The sequence below is a fragment of the Amia ocellicauda genome, chromosome 12, assembly GCF_036373705.1.
Source record: "Amia ocellicauda isolate fAmiCal2 chromosome 12, fAmiCal2.hap1, whole genome shotgun sequence".
Lineage (NCBI taxonomy): Eukaryota > Metazoa > Chordata > Actinopteri > Amiiformes > Amiidae > Amia > Amia ocellicauda.
Window position 1 is genome coordinate 3,859,546 of NC_089861.1, and position 16,627 is coordinate 3,876,172.

The window sequence follows — 16,627 nt, forward strand, 5'->3', positions numbered from 1 at the left end:
TATGATTCAAAGGATAGTTTTAAATCACAGATGACACCCAGGTTTTGTGGCATTTCCTTAGGGGAGAAATTAAAGTTATCATTACCCAGTTTTATCAGTGTCTGATGAACAGTTAGATTTTTGTCTCCTAAAATTAGGACTTTTGTTTTGTCAGAATTAAGCATAAGAAAATTAAAATCCATGTTTTAATCTCAGACAAGCAGCAAATTAGTTTTTCTATGTCTATGGTATTGTTAGGATTTTTTGAAAGATATAATTGCATGTCATCTGCATAACTGTGAAAGTTAATATTATGTCGTCAAGTGATATCACCTAAAGGGAGCATGTACAATGAAAAAGTATAGGTCCGAGGACTGAGCCATGTGGGACTCCGTACTTAACCTCAGTTACATTTGAGTAACTTTAATCTGTACATATTGAAGTCTGTTTGACAGATTTAAACCATGATAGAACACTGTGGGACAGGCCAACACGTTTTTTTAAGCGCTGTATCAAGATTTGGTTGTCACTTGTGTCATAAGCTGCACTTAAGTCTAATAAAATAATGACAGTAGTGTATCCTAAGTTGGAGGACTGAAACACGTTGTTAAATACTTTTAATACTTTTTAACTTTAAGTAAGTTAGGGTCGGCACTGGATTTCTTAAGAAGTGGTTTAATTACAGCTATTTTAAACAAATCGGGAACAGATCCTGATGATAAACAGGCATTAATAATATTGTGTATTAGATTAATAATTAATGGCAGAGATTGTTTTAGTAGTTTAGTGGGTATAGGGTCTAGTGCGCAGGTTGTCGTTTTCATTTTAGTAATTAAGGACACTAATTCTTGGTGATTTACTATGTTAAACAAGTCTAAGGTGGGCAGGGACTGTAAAGGACTGCATGCATTGGCTATAGTATTTGTTTCCACTTCTATCTGTTTTCGAATACCGTTGATTTTGCTATTGAAATTATACATGATGTCATTGCGGTTGATATTGGGAGGGATGTCTTCTGAAGGCTTTACCTGCTGATTAGTAAGTGTTGTTATTGTGTTTAAAAGGAAACACAGTTTATTCTTATGCATCTCTATTGAATTAGAGTAGTAGGCAGACCTAGCAGAGGTCAAGGCCTGCTTATATCTTATTATACTGTCATTCTATGCCATGTGGAAGACCTCTAATTTTGTTGCTCTCCATTTATGTTCATATTACATAATTCTGTTTTAAGTGAGCGAGTTTTCATTTTCCGGCATGCTGTGAAAAATGCTTTAAGAATAAATCCAGTCATATATATATATATATATATATATATATATATATATATCATGTCGATTCACAAAAGCTGAGCCATCATTTACAGTAAATATATTATTTTGGCAGCACAATAAACCAGTATTTGTGATCAAATGGAAATTAGAAAACACGTCTTCAAATACAGCCCTGCATTTACAGCATGTCTCTGATGTGAATCGTCTTTGAAATGTTACATGGGTATCTATGACTTTGTGAATATTTATATGTAACTTATTTCATATTTTTATCAAAATTGAATGGTGTATGTATTGAAATATTTATCTCAGGAGTTGCCTAACAAATGTAACGGATTGTATAAAATATACAAATATTAACTCTTGAAAGACACAGAATAAAAGCAAGTATTTTGTGATAGACAATTAAAATAAGAATAATGAGAATAATTAGAAGAAGAGTGAGAAGAAAAACAAGAAGGAGAAAGAACACCAACTATCACGGGAAAGAGTTCTGTGTTAGGTGTGACGGTACCATACTGCCATCAACTGGCAAAGTTTGGTGTGGTTTGTTATTGTTATAAAATAGTGTATCATGTGAAATATTGTTTTTTAAACAGTTTTTATTATGGGTAATATACAAAGTGCTATACCATTTTTTGGAATGTAATACTAATACTCACGATCAGTCGTGATAGCGTTTCTATGCTATACTGTACAGGTCAACTCTGCATAACTGCATAAGTAATAGTTCATTCAGTGCTTGTGTAACCCCTGTAATGGGCTTTTCTAACTTTAAAGAAACAAACACAATTAACAAGTTGAAAAAGGTTACAAAAGACCTTATTATAGAGATCAACTACTTTCCTGAAATGCTTGCCAGACTTTGAGTTGAAATCACGGGTGAACCAGAAAAATATAAATGGTTCTCATGTGCACGTTTTCAAAATTTAATTAAAAAAATATCTAATATACTAATATTGTGGAAACCCTATTTTGAAAACGGAATAATAATAACATTAATAATAATAATAATAATAATAATAATAATAATAATAATAATAATAATAATAATAATAATAATAAACCCTTGTAGTGCAGTAGAGTACCAATTTAAAATGCAACCATAATCTACAATATGCATTTATAAAAAAAAGCACATATTCTCATAAAGTGTAGGTATGGCAGATGGCAGAATTCACATGCTATCACTAGTACAAGTACCTCAAAATAAAAACTTAATCAATAACCAGATCCTGTTTACGTTCTTACAACAGCAAAGTAAATTCAGCAAACATACTGCTCTGCACTGTGTTTTGAAATGTATATGCATATACTGAGACTAAGTTTTAGTGTTACAGACGCATACCTGCTTGGTCACATAACTCAACAGAAAACACGAGGGGCCTTTGTTCTCATTACCCAGTAAGATATAGGAGAAACTGTCGGCACATGTTCTGCCATTGCAGTTCACGCCTGAGTCTTTTCAAAGCTGCTAGTGTTTCCAAAATAAATTATTTCTGTTGGAAAGGCAACCACTGTATCACACTTACGTCAAAGAAAAAGCACAAACAGTAATTGCTTTTCTACATGTTTCATAAAGTAAACTCTAAATGATCTGAGCGCATAGAATCATAAGTCTAGAACTAGGAGGGCAAATAATTATTTTGTTCAGACAAAAGCTTTTCCCTTGGGATTAGCCTCACCTTTCTTATTTTATTCCAAATGTACACTGCAGAAATATCAGACTTTTCAAATACATTAATAACACATCTGTATCAACTCTCTGTTTGATGGCGGAAAAAAAAAAAAAACAAGACCAGCATGTATAAAATCTAAAGAGCCTTTTATTAGAAGTGTTAATATAGCATAACAGTGGAAACACATCTTAAGCATTTTACAGTCACCATTTGATTGGTAAACAACCCAACCCCCACCCCAACAGTCAGTGTCTGTGAAAAGACAACAGGAGTATCTGTACACTGAACTGAAGGTAATTAGTGATTATGCCCTTGGTCTAGAACGCAAAACATTACGTTATTAATGATTATATAGTCTCACTTACAGCCAACATTTCAAGATTTCAAGATGCAATTGCATATTTTAAGACTTCAATACATTTCACGTCACTCTTTGCCGATGCTGACACGTTCCAATTTACAAGCTTGTATGTTGATTGATCAATTTATTCGTACCATATCGTCACAAACTCACATTTCAGAAAGGCACAAGGCTGTATTCATGACATTTTCCCCAAATTCACAATTCCACAATATTTCTAACATGAATTAATGCTCCCATAAATTGTAAAATGAATGAAAAATGTCCCACTCCTGCACAGCATCTTTAGTGCCAGACGTTATTCTTAATGATCTAATGAATTGATCTTGTTGTCTGTGTCAGACATTGCGAATCGGTGTGAATACAATCTACAGTAGTATAAATTGAGTCCTGACAGATGTATTTATTGCATGGGGTTTTTCATTCTCTTTTTCTTGGTTGTCCTGTTTCAGAATAAGAGCTTTTCATCCATGTCCTCTGTAAAAGAGCAGGAAATACAATGTTTAGCGAAGTAGATGATTACAATCATTTATTTTTGTATTTACACTGTTTGTGCATGATTTGAATGTATAGACTATCAAATAACCAGCCACTCCTGTATTTATTCTTATATGAATTTTACTGCTGTATTTTTTTTTGTTGGTTCAAATGACAAATAATATCTAAAGGGAATATTGGTTCTGTGTTTGAAAAACAAATGGCTTCACTTACAAAGAATACTAAGATATTCACAGATTTGCTTAAATTAGTTGCTGTATCTCCTAAAAGGTTCTCAGTGTCAAGGTAACATTTTAGCGGTAAATGGAAGGTTTGAGCTTAAGAGAAGTAGTAATAAAATAATAGAAAATATGTAACTGAACTATTTCTCAGCATAGATAAACACTAAATTAAGATATTCAAAGTCCAGCTGAAACCGAGTACTCCAGGACCAAGGCGGACACACCCTGGTGTATTTGTGTATGTGTTTTCTAGAATACAGATGCATTGACACATTTCAACACTTCGTGGACAATGTCATAAATTCTCACCAGCTTTGATGCTGAAGCACGCGCACCATTCCCTGAACGAGACCTGCTTGTCTTTGTTGGCATCGCACTCCTGAAAGAAGCGCGAGGTACAGTGCTCCATCGGGACCAGGGGGGCTCTGAGCGGAGCCAGCTCAGAGTGAGACAGAAACCTGCAGAGCAGAGAAGAACACAGTGTAGATGCACGTTCAGTCAGTAGGGGTATTTTTCTGTATTAAGTAATACACTGCTTCTTTTTCATTTATTGATATGGGTGTACATAGATATTTAATTTTATTATCACTGCTTTGGGTGTTTGCTAGGGTACCCCTTTAAAAGCTGGTGTTGCTATTGGGAATGGGTTAAACCATTGTTTCAATCTTCCTGTCTTGGCAGGGTGAGAAGTGAAGGATTGCAATGACCTGTTAGCTAGGCTGGACTGTAGCAACGTGCTGTAATATACTGAACTGAAAAGTCCTGGTCTGGGTCAAATAAAGACCCATTCGCCGATCCGAGTATCCGTCTCAGTTGTTGCAAATCCCAATGCTTACAATAAGAACATAAGAACACAGGGGCAGACGAACGTGAGAATATAAGGATATGAGAAGATAAGAAGGAAAATAAATGTTACTTCATCCCTTCTTGTTCATTGGGGTGAAGGACCCCAATGAGACAGTTTAATCAAAGCAGCTGGGGAGCATGTGAAGAACATCTCCCATTTTGTGAGGCGATGTCAGGTTTGAGCGAAAATAAAACGTGAAAACTGCATGGCCAAACTGTCACTAACGCCACCCCCCTGCCTCCCCCAAACCCTCCAACACACCCAAGTACGTTTCAGACAAACCCTTTTAAAGATGATTCACTGCCAGCCAACTTTTTCAACAGCAGTTCAAGTCACCACCTGGAAAACACCTGCGATTTGATGCCTGCAACTGATCAGCATTGGGTATGACAGTGTGCTGCTCCTAGGTGCTATTCTTCTCCTGGGGAGAGCTCTGTACACAATCGCTGGGCACCTACCTATCAGCAGGGTGTTGGTCCATTTGTGCAAACTGCCAGTGCACTGGGTAGATGTACATGTTATAATTCTTTTCAAAGTCTCTGACAAGCAGCTCGATGGGGTGGTCACCTGCCTGCAGATGCCTTTCGCTCTCGTTTATCTTCTGAGCCTGTTGAGTGCAAGTTAAAAATCATGGGAAGGCAGGAACCGCAGCAGGTGATCAGTAGTGTGAAGGTAAACCAATGTAATACAAGGAACAAACAAACAAGAAAAATAATAAGTCCAGTTATTGCTAACAGAAGGTTAGAAAAATACTTGGAATGACCCAAATGAAAATTCTACTATTAGATTTTTTTATTACTATTATTTATTTGTTTTTGTTGTATTGTGGTCAACTTCAAGATCTTAAGTCTTAAGTATTTCTGTTTCAGTATTTTTTATGTATTTAATGAGATTATCAGGAGAAACGTATACATAGATCTAATCAATCAAAAGTGTTCTATATACTTCTCGTAAGAAGGTTTATGGTAAAATCACAGTACTAGAAAATTTAGATAATGGTAGAGCATGGAGGTGTATAAAATAGTAAACCAGACACAATCCACTGCAAGACAAAGAAAATGTGTGGTGGAAATATAGGAACGATGATAAACTTTCATACAGTTTTTTTTGTATTTTAAGTTGACTAGCTCACTATGTCATTTCAGGCTGTAGTATCTGCTATTGCCGGGCTTACCCTGATCCTCTGCTTGGGGGTGAGGAACCCGGGAGATTTCACGTCGTGCTCATAGAGCTGCAGCAGAACGTTCTTCAGCCAGTCGCGCATGCGGAGAGGAAACTGCACCAGCTCCGTGTCCTGGCAGGGTGCGATGTCTATGAAATCCAGAGGACTCTGGTCATTTGGTTTATTGCTTCTGTTTACTATCTTATATGCCACAAAAGTTAACTAGGGGTTGTACTTCCATGCTGGTAAAGGTAACACCACAACATATTTTAATGTGCTATGTTTGAATTAAAGTATTAGAGTGTTTTGTATTTGTACTGTATTGTATTTAAGTTACAATTCCTACTTTGGACCTTTATGTTTTGTTGTGTTGATTTTTTTTGTTATTATTTAATTGGTATTCAAATATAAACCAAAGTGATTTAAAATGGTAAGCTGCCATAACAACCTTAAATAAGCCATGACCATATCTCTAAGTCATGGCTAAATTACCAGCATGCAAACGGATAATGAAAATCCATATTTATTATTTAAAAAATAAAGACTCTAAAAGCTACAATAAAACAAATCATCAATATACAATAATATATATTTTTAAAATTAGGGAAATATTAATTGTGAAATACAGTGTTCATAAAATACATAACAACAGAGAAAGAGAGAGAGATTATCTTGTAATATAGTATAATATATTCTTACATTTGCATGGTCCTGTGTAATCTAAATGAAGCCTATGGCCTTTCTTGGTGCCTTCAAGTTTGCATTTTGTTGCAAACATTTGACAAGCTGTGTCATAAGTCTTGTTGTCAGTTCCGCAAACCTAGATGAAGATAGTTGTACAATATATTATTGATGTGAATGAATGCCATTTCATGTTTGAAGATTTTTTCATTTCAACACATAAAAAAGATGAGGCTGGTATTTATTTATGCATTCTTTTAAAAGGTTAAGTGCATCATGGATAACTGCACTCAACTCTGATGTTTATTATTATACATTCAGTTTCAGTCTATCCTCTTTCCTGAACTCAATCTAAAAGAATTATGATTATAGACCGTGATATATTGACAAAAATATTTATGGATAGATATCTATTCAGTATCTGCACACACATACACAAAAACATATGTGTGTGTCAATATATTTAATCACTCACATGCTCCAGTTCAGTCTTGCTGTGGATACAAGTTGAAGAATCTTGACAGACACATTCTGGAACGTTTTCTTCGTTGACTTTACAGACTTTACCGCTCTTGCATCGAAAACTTTCACATGGACCTGAATGAAAGAAACACAGTTATATACAATAGTATATTATTCATGATTTCTTACAGTATATGAATCCACAGAATTTAGTATTTACCCTTGTATATGTATTTATTTAGCATTGATGATGTAATTGATAATTACAGAAATGTATTTAATGTATTGTGGAGTTTTATTTTCTTTTTTGTTCCCCATTATCTAGAACAGTGGTGGGCAACCTATGGCCCAAAGTGCATCCACTTCCCCCCCCCCCAAGAATTTAAGAAATTAAGAATAAAGTAGTATATGAAAACTGATTATTTTGTATCAATGTGTTACTCCCTTAATACATTGTTGATATGTATTTATTACATTATATTTCTCATTTAAATGTAGCATTTGTGGCTTGTGGTGAAGGGGGTTGTGCGGCCAAGGCACTTATTTGACACCTGGACTTGCGGCCCACTGATTAATTTAGGTTGCCCACCACTGATCTAGAAGACGTTAACATGCCTTAGTTAACCATGCAAAACACAAGCCTAATAGTTGTTGCTGTGATGGTGGCTAATGAAGTGATACAATTCCTGTTAAAATGAAATGAATTACATCAGCAGATTCCTGATTTCATACAGAGTGCACTGGCTTTGTGAGCTTTGCTGCGAAAAGATACTCACTGACAGCTGCTTGCTGCGAATCCACATCTTTGGAAAGTGATTCGGATGGATAAAGCTCCTCAGTGGTCCTTATCTGGACAGGATTCATGCCAACCAATGAAGCCTAAAGTTTGAAAAACAATTGCAATCATTGGGTGTTTTGCAATGTTGGATATTTACCAGTCAAAAGCTCTGATTTTACAGTTGTTAAGGGATTTACTAATGTGATTATTATTATTAATTAATAATAATATATATTTTTTTTTTCAAAGTGATTTATTGATTTAACAATCAGTGACATCAGCATTGGAAAATATGTCCAGAAAAATGTAAATATCTGTAAATTAAGACTTAATGATTTTGTATCATTAACCAGTTGTAAAATCCCCATGTAGTCCCAATCACTTGTCCACACTTTCCTATCCTTCACGTACAGTTAATTTTAAATGCTTCTTGTGTATTATTAAATATTGTCTTTTCAGCACTGTGGTCTATCATACACAATCCAGCACTGAATATATTTACCCTTTTTCCTGTTTTCCTTTTTTTGGTTTTATGGACGGTGTTATCAACAGCCTCCAGTTCCTTGTCTTGGCCCATAGTATCAGGAGCCCTGCTTTCCCCCAGAGGTCTTTCCTGACTTTCCTGTTGAATAGATTTCTTTCCAAGTTGGATTTTCTTTTGCTTCCGGACTTTGCCCGTTGCTTGGCTCGCACTGTTGTTTGTGTCACTTTCCTTCTCCTCTGCGTTGCCTTCTGTTCCTTGCTCTCTGATGCGTTTGACCTCTCCCTTGCTATCATCGCTGTCTCTCTTGCTGTTGGTACCCTTGGCCTGGTCCTGCTCCACACTCTCATCCTGCTCTTGACTGTCTTCCAAGTTTTTGCTGATGACCTCTTCGAGCATATCTACCATCTTGTCTTGGCTTTCACCTTCCTTGTTTACCTCAGGATCGTAGTCAACCCTTTGCTGAATCTCATCGCTGGCCTGCTCCCCAGCATCTACAGGGTGCACTCTTTCTTCTTCACTGTTCTTGGTTTCCATGATATCCATCTCTCCAGTTACCCCAAACTCCCCACTCCCATCACTCCCCAGGGAGCTGCTTTCAGTACCCTTGTCTTGGTCACCATCTTCAACCTGAGCTTCTGAAAGTTCTTGGGACTCTTCTTGCTGTTGTTGTGTGCTGCCCCGTGGCTCAGTCAGAGCTTCCTCCTTTAACAGCACAGGGGAATTGTTCTCGTCCGATGCGGGCAGCTCAGACCTGTACATCTCCTTCTCTTTAGCGAGTTCCTCCTCATTGTCATCAGTCACATCTTTCTCTTCCAGCTCCCAGCTGTTGGCTTCCAGAGAAATGAAACCAGGCAGTTCCTCTCCAGAGTCAGTATTCTTGAGATTTAATATTGGGAGGGGGGGGTAAAAAAACAAGTGAACTAGTTAAATGCTACAAACAATTAAAACACGTTTTTAAATATTACATTATTCTGAGTGGATATTTATATTTACCATATTACAAACTTAAAAAAAACCACAAAGTACTCTTAAAATGTATGTATGTATCACTTAAGTGATGAATTGGTGCTGTTTTGAAGGCAAAGGGCGGTCACACCAAACATGGATTTGATTTAGATTTTTCTTCTGTTCACTCACTTTGCATTTAGTTAATTGATAAATATAATCTATTAACATGTCTATTGTTGAAAGCATTCTTACTTTACAGCATTTTTTCACACCTGCCTAAAACTTTTGCAAAGTACTGTATATATATATATAACCTTTCCATGAGGTTTCTGTATATATATATATATATATATATATATTGAAATACATATTTTAAAATAGATCTACATTAGTTATAATGTTTACTACCTTGCCCTGCTGCTTTGGCAGTGGCCTCAGTGAGACATGATGTTTTCCATGAGGTTTGCTTGTTACCTGGTGGGAGAGTAGTTTCTTCAGTGTAGGGTAGCAGTGAGTTACACCATTAAGAATATTATAGTAATGTTACTATATATAATCATTGGAATCCATAGCATGGAAAGTGTGATCTATGAAATATCTGAATAAACATAGAAGTTTGATACAATGAACCAATGAATTAGAAAATGCATCCCGTAGTTTGGATTTACCAGTTTTACCGTACATGTAAAAATAACTTGTAACTTAGCTTGTTTTAGGCACTTTTACCTAATATTTTTCACCCTTACAGATACAAAAATGTATACAAGATTTGAATATATATTATTGTAGATTCCAGCATTACAGTAATACTGTAACAGCTTGTTACTGAGATGTTTTATTTGCCAGGCATTGCCCCGCAAGTGGAGTTTTTGAGCCCTGTACCCAAGAATAGCACCTGCTTCAAATATAATGTGAATGATATGTTAAGATCACAATGATATTTCTGTTGCACACATTAATCTGAAAAGTATGGCAAACTAACCATGTATATTTTTCAGCATAAATATAATAAATTGCAAAATAAATCCAATGTATGAAAGTACTTACAGGCACGGCAAAACCTGATGCCAAGACACAAAATAACAGGACATGCGTCTTCATTTCTCTAGCTCCACCTGAAAATGTAATTTAGAATTTAGGCCATTCAATTCTACTGAATTAAAAAATGTGAGAACCTTTTAGTATTGCACACAAATGTTGTAAGTGAAATACACCAGGATGCCAAGATGAATTAATTATTCAAGCTGAAGTCAGATTACAGGATCATGATAATGAATTACCTCCATCCATTTTTAATAACTGCTTCATCCAGAATCAAGTATAGGGTCAGGGTGAGCCGGAGCCCAGCCCAGCAGACACAAGGCACAAGGCAGGGTGTACTGTGGCCATTGTAGTGTGGGACACACACACACCACACACACCACACACACCAAACACTCACCACCCACACACACTCACGCACACAAACATGCACACCACTCACTCACAGCTACAGGGCAATTTGGAATAGCCATATGTTGGTATACTTGGTATACACATTTGTTATACTTTTAAAAAGTGAGTAATTTACACATCATTCTTTTAAATATGTATTTTATCCTGAAAAGTGTATTTCAAATGCTCCTTTTAACATCGGGATTTTAAGTTGGCAACTCTATAACAGTTAAAAAACTACAACTTTCTAACAGGAGTCATTAACACATCGTTCTTTATCTTTATTTGATTCTGTTTGTGAGGGGGATGTCCTGTGGGAGGGTCATCGTTGTTCAGTTTCCTTTTTATTCAGTTTGTCTTTTTGGAATGCATTTTGTTTTACTACCTCAATAAATTGCTGCTGAAATTCTATTGTTTAATATGAACTATGTATTACATTTGTTTTATTTTACTAGTTAGATTTCAGGAGCCATGTCAGCCCAACTCAGCCTTTGTTTTAACAGTCTCAGTATATCTATCCAAATCAGTGTATAAAAGATGGCAGGTCATTCTTCTGGTTCTGTATGGACTGCAGGTACATAATGGGACATAATGGGTTCAGTTCATTTTCGTCGCACAGTGGCGAAAACTGGTGCAAATCATGTGCTGCTGGCACCAACTGAAAATGTTAGTAGCACCAGTGCCACTCGTGGAAAAAGTTAGTTTAGAATCCTGTATGTTCTTTCTTGATTTCAAAACAAAAATAAAAAAGTTCCAGGGATCCTCAATATTTGTAATATAAGTGTATTATGGTATGTGGAAAACTGTTGAGGGGTTTTGTTTCAGGGAGGGTTGTTAAAGGTCATAGTCTTGGTTCTGTGAGGCAAAGTCAACAGCTGAAACTGCTAGACTGTAAAAAGAGTTGACTAAGTACACAGAGTTTCTGCCTCCTGGGTTCAACAATAAGGGTGTTATTGTCTCTGCCTCCAAGTACAATGGCACACTGGATCAGTGCCAAGAAGGATTACAAAAGCCATGTCATAGATGATAAATTACATGGATGAGCCTGAATTTTGGTTAAACTATTTGACTGTATTCAAAACACTATTTGGTGTCTTATTCATAAAATATTTTCACACATTTATACTTGTATAGCTGTGTGTGTATGTATGTACGTAATACATTATTTTTGTACTTTATTTAAAAACTTTAAACTTGTTTTGATAATTTGTGTAAAAGTATATATATATATATGTGTGTGTGTGTGTGTGTGTCTGTGTGTGTGTGAGTGTGTGTGTGTGTGTGTGTGTGTGTGAGTGTGTTCTACAAGTGTTTAAGGGATACACTGCAATATTGAACACTTCCCCCTGTGAAACATGATTCAACAAAACACCAGACACCAGATATTTTCCCAGGCTTTTAACTCCTCTTATTGAAGCTAGACATGTTTATAATCTAACAATTACTTAATTAGCAAATTACCAAATACAAAAAAACTTTACACAGCACTGAAAAAGCTATGTTATTAGCAAATGTACATATTGTACAATGTTGCAATATGTGTGAGAAAGAAATATCATTACACTTGCATTTCACATCAAATGAATCGCTCTGAATGAAATTTCACCTTTTTAACCAAAGATGTAGATATTTGATTTTCCATTTACAAATATTAATATTAATTACAGAATTAATTAACAAAACATCAATTACATATGAAATATAGCTAACAACAAATATAGATTTGAAGTCTAAATTATAACATTTCTCAAAATTTGTATGCTGTCAATACCAAATGCATAAAACATCTGTAAGATCATTTTATTTCTAATTACAGGACACATTTGTCATACACATTAATTGTGGAGTACATATATTGTAGCACTAGTAATTTTCCAAGCTAAAATGAGTGAAAACACTTCTGACTGATTGTACAAAACTTTGTTTAAATTTTTCAATTGAAAATACATATTTCGCAGAATTTATCGATAAATTAGTGCAATGCTAGTTTCCATTGTTTGGGAATATGAATACTTAATAAAACATAAATTAATTGATTAATTGGTTGATCACTGAAACTAGTTACATAAAACAATAAAAGAAGCAAATTAAATTACAATTAGTCTGTTAGGTATAATGACATGAGGGTGCAAAATCAGAATTACCTGGAGTCTGTGACCAAGGAGAGAGAAGTGATGCTGGAGAGATGCAGTTCCCAGGGGGATCACTACATGCGGCTGTCTGATCCTAGACTAAAGACACACTCAGCATCACTGCGAACAGAGCTGTCAGACTCAGTTATTCATGCTGTTCTGTCTGGGAACAATAACAGAGCTCTCTAAAAGAAACAGGCTACTGTACATCGAGATAGAGAAAACAGTCCATATTATAATATCATATCATATAATATAATGTTATTATTACACCAGATGCAATATAACCCAGGAGTAATTACAGACACTATAAATTAATGTATTTGTTTAGGTTAGTTCATTTTCATGTTAAAAGGCCCGAACTTGGGTGTTTTCAAAAGTAGATATAAACTGTACCACTGATCAGAGACAGCAGCTGCAGGCTAGTCAAATGCTTTATGAAATGCTACCTTTCATCATTTTGTAACAGCAAGATGTTCAATCCCATTGACACAGATTTACTAAACAGCCTTTCAACTTATTATTCACCACAAAACATGACTACTGCATAAAAATAGCACAGCATACCAACTCTAATTGTTATTGTGGTGTCCTGGAATCCCTAAAGGGACAGCCGGCAACACTGCATTGGAAGTGAACATTCAAAAACAACATCTTAACAGTGTTATAGATCTATTACTAGTACTATTATTATTATTATTATTATTATTATTATTATTATTATTATTATTATTATTATTATTATTATTATTATTATTATTATCAGATTATAATGCTGACTTAGAACATGCTACAGGGAAGAAAGCCATGTCACATGAACTGAACACATCATTAATCAAGTGGTAGTTTGAATAGCTGCAAAGACAGGCAGACATGGAAGATTGATGACTGAATTCAACGGATTTATTTGTTTTTCTTGGGAAAAAGTTTTCAGTTTTATTCTTTTTTTCCCAGCGACACTTTAAAGCAATCACCCGAGATTTATTTTTTCCAATTTAAATTCCTTTCAATAAAGGACCTATTCTGCCTTCACTGCACATGACAACACTTTTGTGCGTCAGCTGTATTGTCGGTGTGCTTTCAGAGTAATAGCTTGCTGTTCTCGTCTCGCCTTGTTTTTCAGTTGCAATGCATGTCCACAGACGAACCACAAGGAGGCGTACTTGCTATTGAAATGAATACCAACACTCAACAAGGAACATTGTTTTTCTCTTGGGTCTTTATGTTCTATAATTTTGTGCATTAAAGGCTTTGAAAGCATAGTATATTCAGCCTTTAATACCAGACACTATAAACCGAAATAAAACTTCTTTTTCAGAAGTGAGTGTTTTGTGTTGTCCAGTAAGGCTCTCTACTTGATCACTGGCAAAATCTATATTATTATTATTATTATTATTATTATTATTATTATTATTATTATTATTATTATTTATTTATTTATTTATTTATTTGCTGACACCACTGACCTAAACATTTTACTAAAAAGAGAAGTGAACAAATAAGACAGTCCTAATTGTAGTAACTTAAAGTCTGGTACCAAACACACAGTGAGGTTCAAGTCTACAACATTACAAACATTTTGTTGGGGGCTATGTCTGTTGCTCTGTTTGCAGGGATGGTTTCAGCCCTGCCCTGCATATGACCAATACTTACTTTACTATCAGTACAGGTATACTTACATGTCCTCCTCTATGATGGTCAGTTGGAGGAACCTGTTACCCTCTGCTGGAACAAGGCCGGTATTGCATCAATTATTTAAGTCAGTCTTTCCTATCGGTGTGCTATACTTACCCATTCTTTTCCCTTTGTGCCAAGTGTTATTGAAATGGGTAGCCTTTGTAATCTAATATGGTTTTAACTATAAACCACAATGTCTGTAACATATTAGTGGCAGAGAAATGAAACTGCATGATTAGAAACTAGATTCTATACTTAAATTTAGTACATGCTGATATTATGAAAAGATGTGCATTTTTGTTTAACAATGAAAATACTACTGCCTCCTGAAATAAAGCTGTTGCCATGCCTCCCAAATTTAATGACATGTTTTTATGATGGCCTTGTGGGAGTACATACGCAACCACTCACGTACAAGGCAAGACAATTATTATTACTCTGGTGTTTGTTTTAATTGGAATATATTCTACGTCAGGCTTTCTTTTGTTTAACGAGGTGATGGAATTTAATTTGATTCATTAGTATGTTTCACTTCATCTGTCTTTATTCTCCCCGCCCCCACCCACACACCAATTTCTTCAGTTATAGTTTAAATCAGTGGTTCTTGAACCTGTCCTGGAGTACCACCTACCCTGCTGGTTTTTGTTCCAACCAGCTCTCAGTTACTTAATTGAACCCTTAATTGAAGTAATTAGATTACATTTGACTCTTTAGATTGTGTAACTGATAACAAGTTGGTTCCATAACAATTTTCTTGTACAATTTTATACTTAACTTAAAACCCCTACTGTTAAAAATAATTAAAAGGCTCCGATCTAGGAAATTATTAGTTCAATTAAGTGTTCAATTAAATAATTGAGAGCTCGGTTGGAACAAAAACCAGCAGGGTAGGGGTAGGGGTTTAAATGATGAAAAGGTGAACCTTACTATATACCTACATTAAATTGCATAAGAATTATGACCTGTCTTTTTTTTCTCTATTTTTGAATAATGTTCACATTTCAATGGGTAATAACAGTGGACTTTAGACACCAACACAGTGGTCTCCAGCACTGCTCCTGGAGAGTCATTAGGTCACTCTGAATCCTCAATCACTGAATAACTTCCATAAAAGGGCCTAAAGAAGCTCAATAAGTGAATTAATTACAATTAAATAACAGTTTGGATATAACAAAAACAGTAATTGGCTTTCTAGGACCAGGACTGGCCAGGGCAATTATACTGTAAAAAGAGAGTACCAAGGCTTCTACTGTTTTTTTTTTTTTTTTTTTTTTTAACCAAATACTACAACATCTTTCATCACTGCATTTCTCCTTGTGGCTCCACCACATTGCCTACGCAAGCCACAGAGCAACAGACAGCAGTTAAAGTGAACATCTGTGAGAGTTTAACTCTAGTCCTGCACAGCGCAAATGAAAGGATTCTTATGACCCCCCTGACGTCACATTTGTTTCCTCAAATCAAGCCACAGCTTCAGATTCTGTTGTGTTGTCCCATTCCTTGTCAGTTATTTGTTTTTTAAACGGTTACTAGAGTCCGACCGCAGCATTTGTCAGTAGTCCTCCAAGTAATAAGAGACATCTGCTAAAAACTGTTCGAGGAAGCTTCGCCAACACTCACTCAAAACTCTTATGAACTACTGCATTAAATATAGAAATGTGCCAAAGGCTATTCATTTTGGGCCTGTTCATGCTCATTATTTGTTATATTTGATGTAGTTATTTTATAATCTTATTGTTGTACCATTGCTCCATCAGCATAAACAAATGTCCATATGCATATAAGCTGAAAATAAGAATTAGAAATAAGTAGATACATGGTTCAATGATAAACACCCTTTAAAGATGGTCATGGACTTTTTAATGATTATTTTTATGAAGTATTTGGCGTTTATCCAAAACAACTTGCCAGGTTGTGTATTGACTAACATACAACACATACTCAACATTATAAGAGCAACACCATCATTATACAGTAGATAGATAGATAGGTACAAGATACAAGAATAAATAA

The 16,627-nt window shown here is 35.3% G+C and overlaps 1 protein-coding gene across 1 annotated transcript; it reads right to left on the reverse strand.

Annotated features, from left to right (window-relative positions):
• Window positions 1-3,058: 3,058 nt before the first annotated feature.
• sparcl1 (SPARC-like 1) lies at window positions 3,059-13,652 on the reverse strand. The gene is made up of 11 exons (XM_066718114.1): window positions 12,950-13,652; window positions 10,419-10,486; window positions 9,780-9,845; window positions 8,442-9,299; window positions 7,938-8,040; window positions 7,175-7,296; window positions 6,718-6,838; window positions 6,031-6,167; window positions 5,315-5,463; window positions 4,319-4,467; window positions 3,059-3,767 (listed from the first exon to the last, which is right to left on the reverse strand). Exons 2-11 carry the CDS (start codon window positions 10,470-10,472, stop codon window positions 3,739-3,741), a joined length of 1,788 nt encoding a protein of 595 aa, XP_066574211.1. The 5' UTR covers window positions 10,473-10,486; window positions 12,950-13,652; the 3' UTR covers window positions 3,059-3,738.
• Between the last annotated feature and the right edge of the window lie 2,975 nt (window positions 13,653-16,627).

Bases quoted from the DNA above. Each gene is read 5' to 3' on its own strand.
- sparcl1 (XM_066718114.1), bottom strand. From the start codon at position 10,472: ATGAAGACGCATGTCCTGTTATTTTGTGTCTTGGCATCAGGTTTTGCC. The intron at 9,846-10,418 runs GTAAGTACTTTC...CTCTCCCACCAG, and splicing joins CATCAGGTTTTGCCGTGCCT to GTAACAAGCAAACCTCATGG. The intron at 9,300-9,779 runs GTAGTAAACATT...TTAAATCTCAAG, and splicing joins TGCCAAAGCAGCAGGGCAAG to AATACTGACTCTGGAGAGGA.